Raw genomic sequence first — 19,843 nt, forward strand, 5'->3', positions numbered from 1 at the left:
GTTAACTTCACCATTCACATAAAAGTTTGCCTCATCACTGAACAAAATCTTCTGCGTGAACTGAGGGCCCTGTTCCAATTTGTTTTGTCCATTCTGCAAATTCTGTGCGCCGATCTGGGTCATCCTCGTTGAGATGCTGCAGTAGCTGGAGTTTGTAAGGGTGCCATTTGTGAGTAGCTAATATCCGCCGAAGGGATGTTCGACTAATGCCACTCTCCAGTGACATGCGGCGAGTGCTACGCTGTGGGCTCTTGCTGAATGAAGCTAGGACAGCCACTGATGTTTCTTCATTAGTGACAGTTTTCTTGCGTCCACATTTTGGCAAATCCAACACTGAACCAGTTTCACGAAACTTAGCACGCAGTTTGCTAACTGTAGCATGGGAGATGGGTGGTCTTGTAGGGTGTCTTGCATTGAAATGACCCGGTTACTGCGTTCACCAGATATCAACACAATTTCGATCCGCTCCTCACGTGTTAACCTCTTCGACATGTCAATGGCTGTGAACAAAGATAAATTTGTAAATAACTCATGAAAGAATAAAGTTACATTGAAACTAAACACCATTGTTTTTCTTGTGACATTACCAATAAGTTTGATGTGTCACATGGCCCTCTTCCTACTGAAAAAACAAAAGTTGTATCCAAAATGGCCAACTTCTAAATGGCCACCACCCATCTTGAGGAGTTTGCCCCCTCACATATACTAATGTGCCACAAACAGGACTTTAATATCACCAACCATTCCCATTTTATTACGGTGTATATGTATGTATCCATATAAATGGCCCACCCTGTAGAATGCATTTGCCCGTTCCGGGTTTAGCTTGCAGTTATTTATACTTTACATTTAAAATGAACCTTTGCTTTCTCGGTATTGTTTCAAACGCATTTTCTCTTGCTGTTGGTTCTCTTATAGCTTACATTATGGATTATAGTATGTCATTTTCCAACTTTTACGAATGCTTGATTGAAAACAAGGACTGCTATGAGTTATCAATAAGCAACGTCAGTCTTAATTCCACGGTGTCATTGACTTCCGATTTTCTCCTGTTAAATTAAAAGCATAAAAAGCGCATTAACGTATGGAATTGTACTTTTAATTTGTTTTTATTCAAAATAAAGTAACCTAAAACATACCCCTGGCATATATACACCAGTTATTAATTCTTTAAATCTTTAGAGGTAACAGCTTAATTATTATATACATTTATTTTGAGGGTAAAATATTTTAACATCCGGTATACGTCTTGTGACTTCCGCATAGCTTGACAGAGGTGGACGTCAGCGCCGTGCTGGTTGTTCCAGACCGTTCAGCTCAGTTGCTGTTTCTGCAAGCCAGGGACCTAGCATATAGCTCGTCGTTGCTAGCAGCCGTTACGTTTCTTTCGAAGAAGAAACCCCAAGTAGCAAACAAAATCTTCGAAGAACCGTGTCCGCAATAAAATGAGGATGCGGATACATTTTAGTTTTGCGCTTGTTTGTTTGTTAGCCCTATATATCCGTTCATTCTCGGCGTTCTATCTTCCGGGTTTAGCCCCAGTGAGTTTTTGTGATGAAGAATCCAAAGCTGGTGAAGACTGCCAGGTATGGTTGATTCCTACGACTCAAATTGTTATGTAACGTAGTAAATGTGATGATGAATTGGTATTTAGCGTTTTCTATATCAGTCTCCTAATCTTACCTACTCATGCTAGTTGGACAGCCCTCTCCTAGGCCTCGGCTATTGCCTGGAACAGGAGCGTAGGCAAATATTCTGGCGCATTGTTAATTGTTTTTTTTATTTGCGCTGACTGCTAGTGCCAACTAAATAAAATTCTTTCTGACTGGAATTACTGTTTTTACCAGTCTAGCATGAGACTTAGCACAATCGGGCTGGTTCAATTACTGAATGATAACCTGACGATGTCCAGTTGCGATGAAATAAAAGCCGTTATACACCTGAATTACAGGAAGTACCTGAACGTTTGACCCTCTTAGTCAGAGGGGGCTGGTGGCTCTGTTGTGCATTTACAGGCATTTTACAAGCGCAATTTCGGGCAACTAGTGTGTTAAGGAAGGGTGAGTGTAAATCAATACATACATGTACATACATGTGGTTTGAACGCCTTCAACTTGTAGTTTTGTTAGAATAACAGTGCCAATATCCATAGGGATTACAAGGCTTCGGGTATTACTGAATGGAAAAACTTTATAGAAGATTGACGTCCTCCAGTAGAGTCCAGATTCTTTTACAATCAATAATAAGTGGCTTTTAACCTGTTCTGACACCCAGTATTGGTACAACACATTACATTAAGACAGTTTTTTTTCTCCCACAAATGCTTTGTCATGTACCACAAATTGGTACATATTTATTAAAAACCATGCATGTATTAACTGCCTAACTATTCAGCACTCATAACAAGGACTTTGGTTGTTTTTTGCTCACAAATTGGCTTGTAAGGCAGCTTTGTTAAATTTAAATAAAGAAAAGGAATTAAAGAAGGGTGGCTATGGATTCCCCAGCTCCTCTACTCTGCATATCAGAGTATCCTTGGTCTAGAAACTGGACTCTGAGTTCTCCTTGATGCATCAGTTGGTGTGTGTGGCATAGGCATAGATTAAGTGCGTATGGTGCATGTGTATGATTGGATAAATGAGACTTGTTATAGAAAGCGCTTTGAGTGCTCAAATTCAGTAGAAAGGTGCTATAGAATTACCAATCCACAAGTGTTTCTTTCTTTTTTTTTAACAGACAGATATTCAGCTGTTTGTCAATCGCCTAGACTCAGTGGAATCAGTTCTGCCTTATGAGTATGACGTGTAAGTAGCATTTAATGTTTTTTTTTCTCTTAATTGCATTTGACTGGCCTTTTTTGTCTCATTGTGATCCTTTCTATGTGTGTGACAATCTGAAACTTCGTTAAAGGTTTGACTTTTGCAAAGATGTCAAAGAATTAAGGCCTTCTGAGAACCTTGGACAGGTACTGTTTGGTGAACGAATTGAGTCTTCACCATACAAGGTGGGTGTTATCAGGAACAGTGTGAATTAACTCTTGTTTGTTTACTATATCCTGTTGATGTAACATGACCCTGATCTTCTTTTTTTTCTCCCCAGTTTAAATTTAATAAAGGTTTTAAATGCAAGCTGGTGTGCTCCACAAAAACCTACAAGCAAGGAAATAAGGATGATATAGCTAAACTGGACTTTATTAAAATGGGAATGCAGCTGAACTATCAGCACCACTGGTTAGTAGTAGTACCACACTGTAGTACCACGCTTTCTTTTTTGTGTATGCTTTGTGTTTTGCAGTACTTGCTTGTACAATGGATGAAAATGTTAATAAACTGTATGCATCAAGGTTGAAGTTAACCCCATTTTTTTCTTCTTTTTTCTTTCTTTCTTCTTTTTTCTTTTACAGGATCATTGACAACATGCCAGTTACTTGGTGCTATGATGTGGAAGATGGTCAGAAGTACTGCAATCCAGGTTTCCCCATTGGCTGCCTTGTTGCAGGAGATGGCAGGGCTAAGGATGCATGTGTGATCAATGTGAGTTTCTGGCTTTAAATAATTGTGATGTGGATACAGAACATATCACTGGACAAAAACAAGAAGGAATGTAAATTATGGTTATTATCAGTAAAGGAATGTAAGCAAAGGTGTGACAGAACATTTATAATGTAACTCACACAACACCCAGTCTATCTTACCTTCTGTCAATCAGCCACTTCATTGATTTGAGCTTCACTCAGACTTACTGGCAACACGAATGGGCGGTAAGGTGCTCATTTTGACAGCAAGTGTTGATTTAGTTTTAGTCACAGACTTTTGACTAAAAATTTATTTTGTTTTTGTCATTCTTTTAGTTTGAGTCTAGTTTTAGTTGGTTAAATATCATAAGATTATAATAGACTAAATCTAAAATTTATTCATTTGGCTAAATAATAAAGTTTAAAAGTTTGTGTTTTTACTGGTGAATTGCACCACATGGTTTACAAAATGTCTTGTTTTCCTTGACATTGAATGCAACATGTGTCCATATATCTACTCTTCTCCCAAGTGTTGCCATTTTGTTGCATTTTCATGAGAAACATTGAGCAGTTGTAGCAGTTGAGTAGTTGTACTACTACTATTTTGTTTTTGTGTCAATACATTTCAACATAGTTTTTGTCCTTGTGCATTAGTTTTTATTTAGTTATTGTGTTGTTTTAATCAGGAAACAAAAAAAAAGCCGCTGACAAAAGACAAAAGGGACTCAGATGCTGTTCTGGTTGACTGAATATTTAAGTAAGAAAAGACTTGTTTCACTCAGCACTTATCAGAGAAGTTGTCTTGACCTTTATTCACCTTCCACAAAAGAAGACTAACCAGCTCTGTTTGATTAGCAGGACTTGTAACAGAGAGAAAGAATGACATCCTATGAGTATTAGGTTAGGTATTGTTATTTGGCACCAGTTTACATGTCAAAGTATCCTTAGGCAAGATACTGAACCCTAAGTTGCGTCCATTGGAGTGTGTATGTGTGTAAATTAGTGCTGTCAGGGTTAATCTTGTTAAAATGACATTAATGCGGCAAATCTCCGTTAGCAAGTTACCGCGGATCACTCCAGGGTTCGTATGGGTGCTTGAAATACTTGAATTCTAATGTTGTCTTTTCAAGGTTTGAAAAGTGCTTGAATTTCAGATGTGGTGCTTAAAAGTACTTGAAAGTGTAACTGTACTTTTAAGCACCACAAACAACTATCTGATTGAATAGTTTTCTTATCAGATAGAGAAATGAAATGAGTCGCAAAATGTAAAAGCAAAATTTCCCCGCCTGGGCTGCCTTGCGCCTCTGTCTGTTTCAACGTGTAACCCCGCCCCTCCCTCGGCCAGTCGGGGATGAGTGCGCTAACATACTGTAGGTTGCTGTTTTAATGTGTTTGATGGAAAACGACAAGAGCGGAGTTTGCGCTCTCCAGTCGCATGATAGGTGAGTCCTATCAAACTCGCTGGAGAAATGATTTAAATATACTGAGTGTGATGCAGTATGGCAGCACTATTATATAAAATGCTGTGAACTTAGCTAACATTACTTAGCAGTGATATTAGTTAATTTACTCGAATGAAAGCTTTAAACATTAGCCTGATACATAACTAGCCAACTTAAGGCTTTCTGATTAACCCTCTGGGGTTGACGGACCCAGAGTCTCCATTTCAACTTGGGTCAAACATGCGGACTTCAAACTATATACCAGTTTTTAAATTGTGTTGATAGGCCACGTAAAACCGATGTTTTTTGTTTTTAATAAAACAGTGGCGTTTACTCTGGGAAGAAACGGTAAAAACTGTGTTTTCTAAGGAGAGCGCAAGCAAACACGCTTTGCTTGTGAGTGAGAAAAGAAAAAACACTCCTATTGGTGGAAAAATGTACCATGTCGACCAATCAAAAAAATTATATGGCAACATGTGGCATCTGGTTGTTTGGGAAGAGGGGGAAGTTTTAGGAGTGAGCGAAAGAGAGAGAGCGAGAGAGTTTTGATACATGAGAAATTTGTGACGTTTACAGTGTTTGGAGTCTCAAGTTAGTGTGTTGTCTTGTGTAGTTAGTGTGTAGTGTAGTCATTGTTTTGTGTGTCAGTTCTACTAGTGAATTTCACAGTTGCTGCAAAAAAGCCACCAAAGGCAGATTGCAGTGTAAACGCTGAGTGACACACCTGCTGTCAGACCTGCAGGTTTATCCCTGTGCTGTTCTCATCTGTGTTATAGTGACACAAACTTTTTTTGGAGCTGCATAAATAATTTTTGTGCCTTCTTATTTGATGCAGAACAACTGATTGTTCTGTAAATAGTTTTAAATGGTTATATAAAAAACGTCTGAGCCTTGGCTGCATTTTTAGGTAAATAGTACCATATAACTTTGTTGTTTGCAAAACTTGTGCGTATTTTTAAAAATGTACAATTTCTATTTGCATTTCAAGTTATGAAAATCATTCGTTAAACATGTGTGTGGTTTTTACAGTCAAAAATATCACTTTCTACTTGTATTTTAAATTTTGTCTGAATTTATATAAATTGTGCTGATGCAGTTTTGTCAAAATGAGAAAATAACAGATTGGCAAGATAAACAGTTTTTAAAGGTGAAATATAGAGGCCAAATCAAAAGTAGTCAAAAACGGCCAATTATACCCTGGACACCAGCTTTTTTGAGTATTTGAAATAATGGTAAAATGAGGGACCGATCCATATGGTCACAAAGAATAGCCACTTGTTTCTGTGCTACCAAAGTTCCCCGGCTTTCATTCAAAATGTGTTTATCGTCAGCACCTACACATTAAACTACTTAAACATTATAAATGTCTTCAAGCTCACACTGAGGCCTGTGGGGCACAATCAGCCACTGAGACAGTACACACATTTATATGTGTATTTGCATACGAATATTTCATACTTTAAGGCTGCCTGTTTATTTAAGGGAGATACAAAATACATTGGGATTGTACATAATAATATCACAGATGATAAATTCAATAGATTTTAAGTAGATGCTTGTGCATTCTTAAAGTCTTATGTTGAATTGAACTATGTGATGTGCTGGAAAAGCTTGAAAAGGGACCTTGAAGGTTTATAAAAAGTGCTTGAATTTGACCCTGAAAAAGGCGTATGAACCCTGTCACTCCGTGCGTTCGTCTTTGTAATTGTTAATTTAAGAAAATTACATTTATATTTAATATTAATAAAAAATAATTAATTTGATACATTTGCAGTTATGATCATAATCATATTTATAATCCTATTTATTTCAGTCTGAGTTCAACAAGAAGAACACATTTTACGTCTTCAATCATGTGGACATCAAGATCAAGTACCACAGCGGCAAACAAGAGGGATGGACAGGAGCTCGACTGGTTGCTGCAACTCTGGAGCCAAAGAGGTAAAGCTGCGTTTGTAGTAGATGTGATAGCACCGAATTTTGAGCTAGTCTACATTGACGTTGCAGCTGAATGACAACAAAACCAACCACACTATGTCATGAATGACATTCAGTATTAATCTGACATGATGCTGTTTTGTTTTGTACACAACAGTATCAAACATACAGATGAGAAAAACCTAAATTGTGATGGAGGCAACCCAATGGAGGTCCCTGCAGAGTTTACTGGTGATGTGTCAATTATTTACACCTACGCTGTGACATTTGAGGTAGGCCTCCTAACTTTAATACTGATTACATGTAACTAATATATACAGATTTCTTTGCAACTATGAGTGGGGGAAAAAAAGAAAACTAAAATTGTGATTTAATTTCCCCCCAACAGGAAGACAATACTATCAAATGGGCATCTAGGTGGGACTACATCCTGGTCTCCATGCCTCACACCAACATCCAGTGGTTTAGGTCTGAAGATGTGTTTTACATTGTTTACCCAAAAATATTTCTCTCAGACTCTCCTGCTCGTGATGCCTGTTTGCTAACGTGGGGTATATCTTGTTGTTTTTCCAGTATCATGAACTCCTTGGTCATTGTGCTGTTCCTGTCTGGAATGGTTGCCATGATCATGCTGAGAACTCTGCACAAGGACATTGCCAGATACAACCAGGTGGACCAGGTAAAGACACTAAAGTCTCTGTCTTATTGGTGCAGCATATATGTGAGCTGCAGTTGTTAGTATTAACCTCAAAGAGACCAGATGTTATTTTATTAGGTAATTTAACTATAATCAGTTCTTGTTTTAAAGTAAAAAGTAAACTATATTAAGTGAGAATGAAACTTTAGCAATATCAATGAAAACTTTGTCTTTCTAAGGCAACAGCCTGCTCTAAGGAGCAGCTTTGTTTCTATCTTGGTGTCTGTGCGCTGTTGTGTATATTCTACTCCACAATTTTATTAGCATTTATAAGGTTACTTAATGGTTGTGGTTCTAGTTCATAATGAAATATTTACATTTTATCTAAAACATTTAAGTGACGAGCATTAGACTCTGAAATCTTATGGCTAGTAGTAACACGGTGCCTACAAATCATCTTCATCAAAGTTATATGGCTAATAATTAATTCTGAAATGTAAGCTACCACTCAGTCTAATAAGATAAATCCAGAATTATAAATATTTTGTTACATTTCACAGGGAGACTTGATAAAGGTTCCATCGACCAAGGAAAAATCTACTCTATATGTAAGCTTGTCGAGATCTGTTTTAAACAAAACATTTAGGGTGCTGGGTGTGTGTCATTGCAGAAACATTCGACCAAAATATAAAATGTGGTGTGGGAACTGTACGTTAAAACTTCTATAAAATGCAGGTTTAAAGAAATAGGCAAATAATTTAGAATTTACTGCGCTTTTTTTCCTTCTACACCTCATTTTAAAGCTTTTGGTAAAAACCTTCTTAATCTTTACCGCTTTCACTTTTTTTTTCAGTATTTAGTAGTTGGTAAATCTTAAGCTTTTTATCATTTAAGTTCATTTAAATGAAGTATCAAATACCTAATTAATTGTATATTTTTGCATATTGACCTTCCCAGGAGGATGCACAGGAGGAATCTGGTTGGAAGCAGGTGCATGGGGATGTTTTCCGTCCCCCTAGGAAAGGGATGTTGCTGTCTGTTTTCCTTGGACAGGGAACGCAGATCTTCATCATGACTTTCATTACTCTCTGTAAGGACTATTTCACATTTCACCCTAAATATCCTTAACAAAGACCCCATCAACATATATTTACCTTTAAGCATCCAGCAATAATAATCATAACAAAGACTCTGTCAAGCCAAAGTTGGATTGTAGAGTCTAAAGTAATGGGGCAGCTGATAGAAGTGAAGTTTTCTGATACTTTTGCATTTCAATTACAATTGTGATTCTATGTATGGATGACTGCACTGATGAATGTTTGTTTACTGTAGTCCTCGCCTGTCTGGGTTTCCTGTCACCGGCCAACAGAGGGGCTCTCATGACTTGTGCAGTGGTACTCTGGGTTCTCCTGGGTACACCTGCTGGTTATGTGTCAGCACGTCTTTACAAAAGTAAGAGTCCAGTGATGACTTTCAATCATTAGAGTCCATATATACAGGATAACAAAACTTTGTGATTCTTACCATGAAATTCTCATTCTTTTTTCTTTTCTTTTCAGCTTTCGGAGGTGAAAAGTGGAAGACAAACGTATTGCTAACTGCACTCTTGTGCCCAGGGTATGTTTACTCTTATTTGTTTATCTGCTACTCATTAGTCTCAGTCGCACTTCAGCTCTGTCCTTGAGTGTTGCGGTTAATCTCCTTTTATTTACCTTGTGAACTGCTATTATTCCTCTCATGTGTATCTTTGTCCACTTCCCCTCCCTAGAATTGTATTTGCAGACTTCTTCTTGATGAATCTGATCCTATGGGGGGAGGGCTCCTCAGCTGCAATCCCCTTTGGTACTCTGGTTGCCATTTTGGCCCTGTGGTTTGGAATCTCTGTACCCCTCACCTTTGTTGGTGCCTACTTTGGATTCAAGAAACCAGTGAGTTAACCTGCTTAATTATTCTTATGCAATCAGTTAAAACTGATTGGTAACTAAATGTGTCAATTTGCTTCTGTGCAGGCAATTGAGCAACCAGTGCGAACAAACCAAATCCCCCGTCAAATACCTGAGCAGTCCTTCTTCACCAAACCCATCCCTGGTATAGTGATGGGTGGCATCCTCCCCTTTGGCTGCATCTTCATTCAGCTTTTCTTCATTCTCAACAGCATTTGGTACAAAAACAGGAATTCTCTCTCCGGATTTTGCTTTTGTGCCACAATTTTCCATATATTCATTAATATGTTGTGTTTGTTTCAGGTCTCATCAGATGTACTACATGTTTGGATTCCTGTTCCTGGTTTTCATCATTCTGCTCATCACCTGCTCTGAGGCAACAATTCTGCTCTGCTACTTCCACCTTTGTGCTGAGGTACCTGAATTTTGTGTGTCCCCCAGGTTCTGACTTTAGTTGACGTGTCATTATTACATTATTACTGAATTCTAACAAGTCATTCTTTGTCCTATGTGTTAAGGACTACCACTGGTGGTGGCGATCCTTCCTGACCAGCGGCTTTACAGCAGTCTATCTGTTTATCTATGCTGTACACTACTTCTTCTCAAAGCTGCAAATCATTGGAATGGCCAGTACTATACTCTACTTTGGATACACGATGATTATGGTCCTGATCTTCTTCCTCTTCACAGGTGTGGTCTTTACTTTTTGAAAATGAGCTCTTTTAGGAGCTACTGTTAGTATCTAGTTACCTTGGCATATAGATGATTTTAAAATAAAGGGCTCGCATAATGCTCCAAATACTATGGCCACTGAAGGGGAAAACAGTTGTGTTTACAATGTTTAACTGAGACTTGAAAAACGAACACAATGTCTTTACTTGGTTCATTAGATTCCTCTATGTCAGTGGGTTAATTACTTTAAGCACTTGCACCCTGTTAAAATGCTTTAGCTTAACTTGCAGAAATACAGCCTTTTGTCATATCCAAATTGTCAGGAAAAACTACTACTGGCTGTAAAAGGCTGATAGGATATTGTTGTCATTTTCCCGGGTGGACAGTGTGGACACATGAATTTGTGAAGAGGATAACTCAGCTAGACGACATGGGATTTTATAATTCTATGGGTGCATCGACAATAAATCTTGGACTAATTTAAGTCTCAGTAACCTCAATACAAAGTCTTATCACACTGCAGCTTGTAGTCAGGACTTAATTACAGAGAGAGTTTAGATACTGCTGCACATATGTTAATTGCACTGAACATCCTTTTTCTAAAAAAAAAAGCTTATCTGATCTTTATTTCTGACGAATGAAAAAGCTCTGAGAGATAATCGCACGTCTTTGGTGGAAAGAGGTGTGTCATTTATACATGCGAAGTTCAATGTTTGTTCTCTGGGTCAGAGATTACAATTTCCATCAGTCACCTGTAAAAGGAGGATTCAACATCCTGTTCATATAATATTTATTCCAGGCAGCTGTACTACTACTGTGCAACCTTTGTTTACTTGTCATATATTGAGTGTCGGCTTCTTTCCTTTTATTGTTACTGGCTGTAGAGAAGCACAGTGTTAAATCCTGTTAAATAACAGTTATTTGCAACGGCCCAATCAGAATAATTTTATTTTTAGTCTCTCTGAAGTGTAATGAAAATCAGAGACTGGGAGGAGTCCCTCTTGGTCAGATCTAGTTTTGCAGATTTATTTGGGTCAGTTTTTGTCTCTATGGTTTTCCAGTTTGACAAGATGGAGCCCACTTTTCTCAGGGGGTTTCTTTTATTTTTGTTCTTTTGTTATGCAGATCAAGACCACATTCATGCATTGTCATGGATTGTGATACATTTGTCCACACTCACTGACCTTCTTTGTTAATATAGTTTTCTCTACTCTGGGCTTGTCTAGTTCTATTTAGGGTTTACACAATTTATGTACCGAACCCATGATCACACTGCTAAGATAAATAGAACATTTTTAAGACTTCACATAAAGATTGACGTATGTTGATATAGTAGTAAGTCTTTGATGTCATCAAATTTTCTTGCGCTTTAACTGAAATCAAAGTAAGAGTGTGTGTAGAAAGAGGAACATATTAAATACTAGATAACCAGGAAATACACGCCTAGTCTGTTGGCTGCCTAAAGATATCCGGCTCGCCATGTGTTGAATGATGACATAGTTTTCTGGTGTTATACTGTCAGTCGGTCAGATAAAAGTAAGACTGCAGCTTTGCTTGTCAGTGCAACACTGTTTGATAATGTTTTAAGGCAGAGCTGTAAGTCCCAAGGGGATAAGATGTCAAGATTATCACCAAGAAGTAATCCAAGGATTCAAGGGGAAAAACAGTTTCCCTCCTTACTTCCAGTTTTGATCCAAATAATGCTAATCCCTACTATATCCCTTTTTAAAAACTTTTTATTTTCTTGTCTGGCTTTCACCTCATCCCAACTTTGATCTCTGCTTAATTCGGGATTGGACTGCGTGGCCCTCATTGAGTAGTCAGATAGGACTTTTATACCCAGTTGATGTGGGATTTTTACACATATTGTTGTCTTTCACTGACTTTGTATTTTATTCATGATGAATGATGCAAGAATTGTAGTTATAGAGGCGGGTAACTATTTATTATTTATTATATTTAAGTTACTATTACAATTGCACCATTGTCTACAGATGGTCTCTGTATAACACTTTGTTCATTCTAACCTGTCTTTTATTCTCAGGTACAATTGGCTTCTTCGCCTGCTTCTGGTTTGTAAATAAGATCTACAGCGTGGTCAAAGTGGACTGACTGAAGAACTCTGTGAAAGGACTAACTCCTAGATGCGACAGCACTGGCCTCCCCAATGCTGGTTTTGTGACAAAGGCCTGAGGTCTGATTCGACCTGAACTGAAAAACCATCACTTATCATAGAAAACCCCCCTGATGAGCAGAGCCCGTCCTCTTTTTGTGCTTTAAACCTCTGTTGCTATTTTCTTTTTAAAAATATATATAATTTCGCATTTACTGTTGAGTTGTAATAATTTGAATGGCGCCTTGAAAATCAGCCTGGGTTCCAATGATCTAGCTGTCATAGTGAGCAATGTGTGTGTGGGAATGTTTTTACTTTAATTTTCTAAGGAAGGTAAAATGTTATGTATTTATCTGTTCTATTCCCTTACGGCTAAAATTCTTTTTTTTTTTTTCTTTACCTGTACTTTAATGATTAAAAAAATGTGTGTACATATACTGTATAGAGAGTGAGGGAGAGAATGCAAGTTAAAGATTGTCACCATTATGGAACCTTCTTTGGGAGTTATATTTTTCTTTTCTTTCTTTTCTCTGGTTTGTTTTAAAAGTAAAAATATCAGCCTGTATTGTAGTTTAGAAATTATATAAAACACTCACAGTGCTATGATACATGTTCATCTTCTTGGAGTTTGAGTTTGTATAAATCAGAGGGTACTCTTGGTTACGACGCACATCTGTATCATAGAGCTATGTGCTGCAGTGTGTTGCATATTAGGCTCCCGATTTGTTTCTCAACAGTAGACATGGTCACCTAGTTAATCATAAAGTAGTCCATGACTTTACTGGTCAGGTGCATTATGCACTTTCGAGATGTACCTCTTTAGATTTTAATAGGGTGGTTTGCTGAACTGTTAACTACATAAAAACACTGCTGCTTTTTGCTTCAAGCAGTGTGGCACCATCACCCAAGGTGATAACATTTTACAAATAAACGCAGTGAATTCCAAACCAAGGTCACGCTTTTCTCTTTTAGCCTTTAGAACACCTAAAACAATTCCTACCACAAACAGTGTTTCTTACTATTTGTGTATTGATATAAGTCTAGTAATATTTATCGTTCAGCTGATTCGTTTTCTTGGCTGGAGCAAAATCAAAAGGCAAAATAATGTGCTTGGGGGAACGCTGTAAAAGAGATAATTATTGATGCAGTGCAATGTGCTACTCTTAGCCCTGCCCTAGCTCCTCAGTCACAGATAGTGATTGAATATTTTATAAAAAAAAATCTAATCATAAATTTCTTATTTTAAAACAAAATATTGTGCAAAACATATAACCTCAAATTGTGAAACATGTACTTAAGTAAGGGTTTAAAAATTGAACACTTCTTAAGTCCAACAAGGTTTGTAGATTTAGTCTTAAATTCTGTTATTAACCCACTCAAAAGTCAGCAGATTATAAAGAGATCCAGGAAGGAATGCAAATAGCTCAATGTGCATTTTAAGATCCTTCTCAAACCTAAAGCCAGCCTGATACTCAAGCATTTTTTGGTATGTTGCATGTAAAGTCATGCTTTTGTACGCATTACATATAATGTACTTTTATTAAACAACAGACAATGTTTGATGTTAAATAATGAAAATGAAAATATTACAAAAGCACAATAGAAATCACAAAAATATGCACTTTTCAAAGGCTATTAAACATTTTATCTTATATTTTAGTATACTTAAACACACACTGTCCTTTACAGAGCCTCTAACAAACTCGTTACCCAAGTTTGATTGTCAACTTTTAATACTGTAGTTTGAATTTGCTTAGTAACCTGTTAAATAGTTCAAGGTGAAGTACATTACAGATCTCAGAAACTACGACAGTCTAGTGATAAGAATACACCAGGAGCACATTGTGCCAAATCTTTTTTTTCTTTTCATTTTCTGAGAAGGTACCTAGAAACTTGGCACTAGACACTTAAATAAATGCACATAATATGGTGATGGATCATAGCAAACTTCTAACTTAATGATTTACCTTTCTCTGAGAGGAGTCGTGGCAAGCATCCGTGGCTTTAGGCACACAGTTTCTTTTCCTTTAGAAATACTTTATCATGAGGTATCATCACAAGTCTACAAGTGCTCAATGGAATATAAGAAATCTGTTAAAGATCTTGCAACATGCATGTTTTTATCACACAAAAATACTCGCCCCTTTCCCCACGCCAACATTTGAAAGGCATCAAACACCGAGTCCAAATATTAAGTGGTATGAAATAAAAGGAAAATTTCCACATCAGTTACGCTGTAGATAAAAGAAACAAAGGACTAAGACAAACGTGAATGTGTGGCCATCCCATGAGAGAAAGGGAATCACCAACACTTGTAAGCTCTCACTGACAGGCACAATAAATCACTTTTCTAATTGTTTTTTCAAAAGGCGCTTTGCGACTAAGAGCAGTCACTGTGATAGGGACTTTAACACATATTCTCCCACCCGAGGTTCAAGGTGGGATCTATTCCTTTTTTTTCCTACAAGCAATACCCTGAGTTGGAAAATTACAAGCAAAATTTGCTTGCAGACAAGGTCCGCTATCCTGCACCTCCAGCAGGACACAAAAAGTTTAAAGGAGACAATTGTGTGGATACAGCAGATTTACACGCCATCAGAGACATCTGATAATTAGAGTGGTCCGAACATAAGAGCAACTTCCTATTTTACACGTGCAGATTGAGAATAATTTGAATTTAGACTGATTTAAATGCCCATTTTAAATAACAGTAGTGAGTTCACTCTCGCAAGCATTATTATGTTTGCAAGAATGATGGATTGCACAAACTTTAACAGCTGCACACAGTCTTTATGTGGCACATGTGGTAACGCTTAAAAATGCATTTACATATGAAACACAATAACTCTTTCCTACAATTTGTTCTTTTACACATTAACACAACAACTACTGTGCCTAGGTTTTTCCCAGTAGCAATAACTTAACAGAGATTTTAACAAAGTGGTAAAATATCATATGTTGGTGATAAATGATGATACTTCTGTTTGTAATTCCAGCGACCTGCTGAGAACTATGAACATGCTGCATGACAGCGTCCTAAAGTAAGAGCAACTATGGTCTGTCTGATGCATGGCAGTTTATGTGCTTTGTTTGCTGTTGACTGTAAGTTCCTTCTCAGAGCTGATACTGGTAGAGGTGGTCTCCTTACGACTGTCTCTCGACTTCCTCTCAAAAGTGGGAGAGGACGATGTTGTGCACTCTTCCCATGTCCGCAGGGGGACGATTCGAGCAGCCAAGCTGGGCAGGTGAGGGTGAGCGGTGGAGCGTCCCTCAGTCGTAGTGAAGCAGCTTTCCACAGCAGAGCTCTGGTTGGGACGGCCCTGCTTGCAGAACAACCCACAGAGTAAAGCCAGAAATTCCTTTCTTACACTACGGTGCATGTAGCCATAAATATAAGGATGTAGGCAGCACTGTAAAAAGAAGAGTACAAGGGCAAGGGAGGATAACCATGAGGGTATAGCTGCTCTGGTGAACATAGATATAGTATTCAGAATGGTGTAAGGACCCATGCTGAAGATGTATGAAGCCATGATCACAAAAACCACACGGGCTGCCTTGCAGTGGTAGTGAAAACGCCTGTGTCTAACTCGAACTGGGTATCTTCTGGCTGAGTAAGGTCCCTCCGGTGAACTGGGCTGCTGGGGCTGGCATCGCTGCTGTGGGCTGCTAGGTGCCTGGAAGTCCTGCGGGCAGGGTTGAGAGTAGGACTGTGTCTGTATGGGGTGTACAAGAGCGTTCTGCCTCCGGGCTGCCCTGAAAACCATCCAGTAACATCCGAGCATGATGAGCACAGGAAGCCAGAAAGAAAAGGTAGACACCACAGCAGAGTAGGACAGACTAGAAGACCACACCACTGAGCAGATATTGTGATGTTGGTCAAAGTCTATGGTCCCCCAGCCATAGAGAGGAGGTGTGCTCTGCAGGAAACTGAGCACCCAGGTGCAGATGATCAGGTTGGTGCCCAAGTGAGGGGTCATGCGAGTGGGATAAGAAAGAGGGTGAATAATTGCCAGGTAGCGATCCACAGACACAACTATAATGGTGTTAACCCCTGCAAATGCAAACAAGTGCATGAGCACCACCAGGGCCTGGCACAGCCGAGCATCCAGAGGCCACACACTTGGCATGGTAGCTGCAATAGCAAAGGGCATGACTAATATAGTCTGAAGTAGGTCTGCCAGGAGGAGGTTGAGGACAAAGCGGTTGGCCACATGAAGGAGCTGAGGCTTCCTTTGGAACACCAGCAGAACAATCACATTCCCAAACAAAGACACGCAGACAATCAGAGATATGAGCACCATCTTCACCACACTGTTAACAATGGAGGACCAGACCGGGCCCTGATTGGAGCTGGTGAAACCAAGCTGCCCAGGAACATCAGTGACATTTGTGCCCACATCAGGCTGCTGAGAACTTGACATTGTTCATGTGACGCCCAGCAGAGTGTTAACATAAAGTCAGGTTAGTCCCATCCTAAACAGGAGAGAAAAGCAGCTGTGGGGTGCTTTGATCTTTAGGGAGTGAGAACAATAAGCTGCTGTAGCAGGTAGTCTTAGTCAGTGATTTTCAGGTGCACACTGTCCTGAAATACATTTCATCTAACGTGACATATCATCCATAACATGTGAAAATAGTCCAGAAGACTCATCCACGAGTAGCTGGAAATGGTCAGCACTGATTTGCTTTTCATCATGATCAGTGATTAATCCCTCAACATTTCACCCATCGAACAGGCCATATTCCTCTTGCAGCGCACATCTGCAGAATGAAAAACAGAAGGGAAAAAAAGAGATAAATGCCACCGTTCAAACCCTTTGCATCGACGGCGAATTGTCCGGGTAGTGGCAAATATCGCGTTCTGCTAATCTGGAATTGATGTCTAATAACGTGAAATGATCAGTGATGCGATATTTTTGCTCGAGGATGCTCACTCCCCTGCGATCGGTCTTCATCGCTTTGCTCCCATTTCAGCCTGAGCTCCAGTCAATGGCAGCGAGCTTTCACGGCTCAGCTAACATACGCTGCGTGTCTTCACCCAGCGGGGGTCTCTCATCCAGACGAGCATATCTTTCCGTTGCTGCTCTTTTCGGATTTCATGGCAGATCAAACATTTATTATGTTATCAGCTTTGATTCTTCCTCAACAGTCTTAGGCTACTTACGGTCGAGTCCTGTCTCCGAGGTGTCAGAAAATACAAGGACACCTGCACAGAAATCTCCCCCCCCGCTGGAGCCTGTCACCGACCCCCTCCCATCCGTTTTCCCTCTTTTGTTATGAGGGTGCAAATGCGTTTCAGCATTCCCGTGCAACAGTTTTTAATACATGGTAGAATCGCAAATATTATCCTAGTTAAAAAAAAAAAAAACAAGTCTTCAGGATGTAAATGCACCCCCTCCGAAATGAAAAAAAAAAAATCAAATAAAAAAACAAAAACAAGAATAACTCGTGTATTTGTTGCTTTGTTCTGTTGCAAAAACTGGTTAATGAAAAATATGAATGGTGTAGTTACACGTTATCAAGGTCTCAGTCAGTCCTTCAGATCTCCTAGGTAACAAGTGATTCAATCAGATGGCTGCTTGTGTGAGCTTCCCATGATAGGATAGCCTGTCCGAGGAGATAACAGAATAGGACCTCCGCTGCGGGCATTCCTCCAGAGCATTTGGAATTATACTTTTCAAGGGTGTCCATATTTTAACACTCTAGCTATGGCCTGTGGTGAAATACACACTAGGTAGGCTACACACTGTAATTCAGATTCATATTTTGTACCGTCTTTTGGTAATTACAGTGCTGAGTATGGTAAGCACTAGCTTACTTGTTATGCTTTTTGATTATATTACATTCTGCCCCATGACAGCTGTAATAGTCTCCAGCTTCCTGCAACCCTGAATTGGACAAGTGGAAGAAAATGGATGTCTGGCTGGCTGGATACATTGCAGTAAACTGAAGCATTGGCTGGCCCAGTCTGCATGGATAAGCAGACGTGAGACATATTAGTTTTAATTCAGAGCTCCTGTATTTCCTTTGTCTCATTTTAAATGCAGATCACTTGGAGGTTATTGTGGTACTTTCATTCATATAATTCCATCTTCATCTTTAGATAGCTTGACTTATATGCAGATTTCTCCCTGTACCACCTCAGATCAGCTCTCCCACCCATCTTACTTTATGGTTCATACAGTGTGAACTTTAAGACAGTTAAAAACAAAACAAAAACACATGTTTACTGGTTTATCTCATCTGCTGAAGCAGTTCAAAAAAAGAAGAAAAAAAGTCTAGAAATTAGTAAAATAGTTTGGTCTTCTAATGCCAAATTTCTATTCCAGATCTATTTTCTATTAATATTTATATAATAAAAAATGAAACAATAAACATTTTAAAGATTACTTGGTATAATGTATTTGAAAGATAAAATATTAATAGAACTATGTTTATAACTCATTCATGTTTTGCTAATCAATCTCTGACCAGATGAAGCCGAACATGACTAAACATTTAAGTAAAACTCAGCTCCACTGAAAAGACATGGGTTACTTAGCCTTAATGGAACTTCTGATGGTTCTTTTAACACAACAAAGCTTTCACATATGGTGTTAATAATTATGTGGGATAACCCAGTTCTGATCAAATTATCCACAACCTATGAGATGAAGTCTCTTTATATGACTGTTTGAATAATATGCACGTTTGTTAAAGCCGCCATTTTTATCTTTGGAAACACAAAAATTGCTTCTACATTTCAGCCTTTGTAAAGAGGTAAAAAAAGACTTCATTAAGATGCACAGAAAACAAAAGCACTACTCCATTGTGCAATCCAATTAGTCTGTAGCTTACATGGCCCACTAATCAACACTCGTAATTAGCCATTTTATTTCAAGTCTTTGCTCTATCCTAGCTATCAAAAAGCCCTTTGATGTGACTCTCGAGCACCCTGTGTTTCAGATTTAGATTGCAAATGAAATGCTGGTGACCGCAAAGGGGTGGGGAGATGTTTCGGTGTTCTTGTGTTGAATGGACTATGGTTCAAAGGGAGACCCACAGGCCCTCTGCCTCGTGGGATTATTAGATGTGCAATACAGCCTGAATGCTCACACTGGCCTCAAGTAGTGATGTCTGCGTCTCTGTCATTCTGCTTCCCTCTCATTCGCTGTCACTCACTAACACCTACAGTAAAATCCAACAAAACTGGAAAGAAAAAAAGAAAGAAAGCAAGACACAGAATAGGCAATATGAAGCAGCCCTAAAACCGCACTAAAACTTTGTTGGCATGGCAGAATATGTACATTTAATTTAAATTACAAATTTATAAGCAGCATTGTATAAAGGATTGCAGAATCAAGTAATACATCACCTAATACACTAATACATGCATCAATTAACTGATAAATCAAGACACTAATTGCAGGCCTAACACAGTGGATTATTAAAAACAATCCAATATAACATTCTTCTCAAAATGCACCTTGCAAATTTTTTAATTAGCCTAATTTTATGCTTGCCCAGTAGGAGGCAGAAAAGAACAATACAAGCTGAAGACAGCCCTTAAAAAGGTGTTTTGTATTAAATGTGCAGTTTTTTTTATTG

General features: G+C 38.6%; 2 protein-coding genes across 3 annotated transcripts; one reads left to right on the plus strand and one right to left on the minus strand.

Moving 5' to 3' along the window:
- The first annotated feature begins 1,224 nt into the window (after window positions 1-1,224).
- On the plus strand, window positions 1,225-13,210 carry tm9sf5 (transmembrane 9 superfamily protein member 5). 2 transcript variants are annotated; one of them, XM_086302357.1, is made up of 18 exons: window positions 1,225-1,586; window positions 2,737-2,804; window positions 2,911-3,004; window positions 3,100-3,230; window positions 3,404-3,533; window positions 6,770-6,897; window positions 7,052-7,166; window positions 7,283-7,362; window positions 7,468-7,573; window positions 8,092-8,139; window positions 8,489-8,621; window positions 8,864-8,983; window positions 9,091-9,148; window positions 9,300-9,459; window positions 9,541-9,692; window positions 9,778-9,889; window positions 9,993-10,164; window positions 12,191-13,210. In XM_086302357.1, exons 1-18 carry the CDS (start codon window positions 1,446-1,448, stop codon window positions 12,256-12,258), a joined length of 2,016 nt encoding a protein of 671 aa, XP_086158483.1. In that variant the 5' UTR covers window positions 1,225-1,445; the 3' UTR covers window positions 12,259-13,210. The 2 variants fall into 2 exon arrangements, with proteins under 2 accessions (XP_086158483.1, XP_086158490.1); XM_086302364.1 differs by lacking the exon at window positions 8,092-8,139 and having other exon boundaries at window positions 1,228-1,586.
- A 546-nt stretch (window positions 13,211-13,756) lies between these two features.
- gpr101 (G protein-coupled receptor 101) lies at window positions 13,757-17,484 on the minus strand. Its single transcript, XM_086302370.1, has 2 exons — window positions 17,421-17,484; window positions 13,757-17,017 (listed from the first exon to the last, which is right to left on the minus strand). Exon 2 carries the CDS (start codon window positions 16,678-16,680, stop codon window positions 15,337-15,339), a length of 1,344 nt encoding a protein of 447 aa, XP_086158496.1. The 5' UTR covers window positions 16,681-17,017; window positions 17,421-17,484; the 3' UTR covers window positions 13,757-15,336.
- Window positions 17,485-19,843: the final 2,359 nt, after the last annotated feature.

Source organism: Aulonocara sp. 'chitande type north' Nkhata Bay, linkage group LG2 (assembly GCF_057382095.1).
Source record: "Aulonocara sp. 'chitande type north' Nkhata Bay isolate Kocher_YH1m ecotype deep benthic linkage group LG2, A_spYH_male_GT1.1, whole genome shotgun sequence".
Taxonomy (NCBI): domain Eukaryota; kingdom Metazoa; phylum Chordata; class Actinopteri; order Cichliformes; family Cichlidae; genus Aulonocara; species Aulonocara sp. 'chitande type north' Nkhata Bay.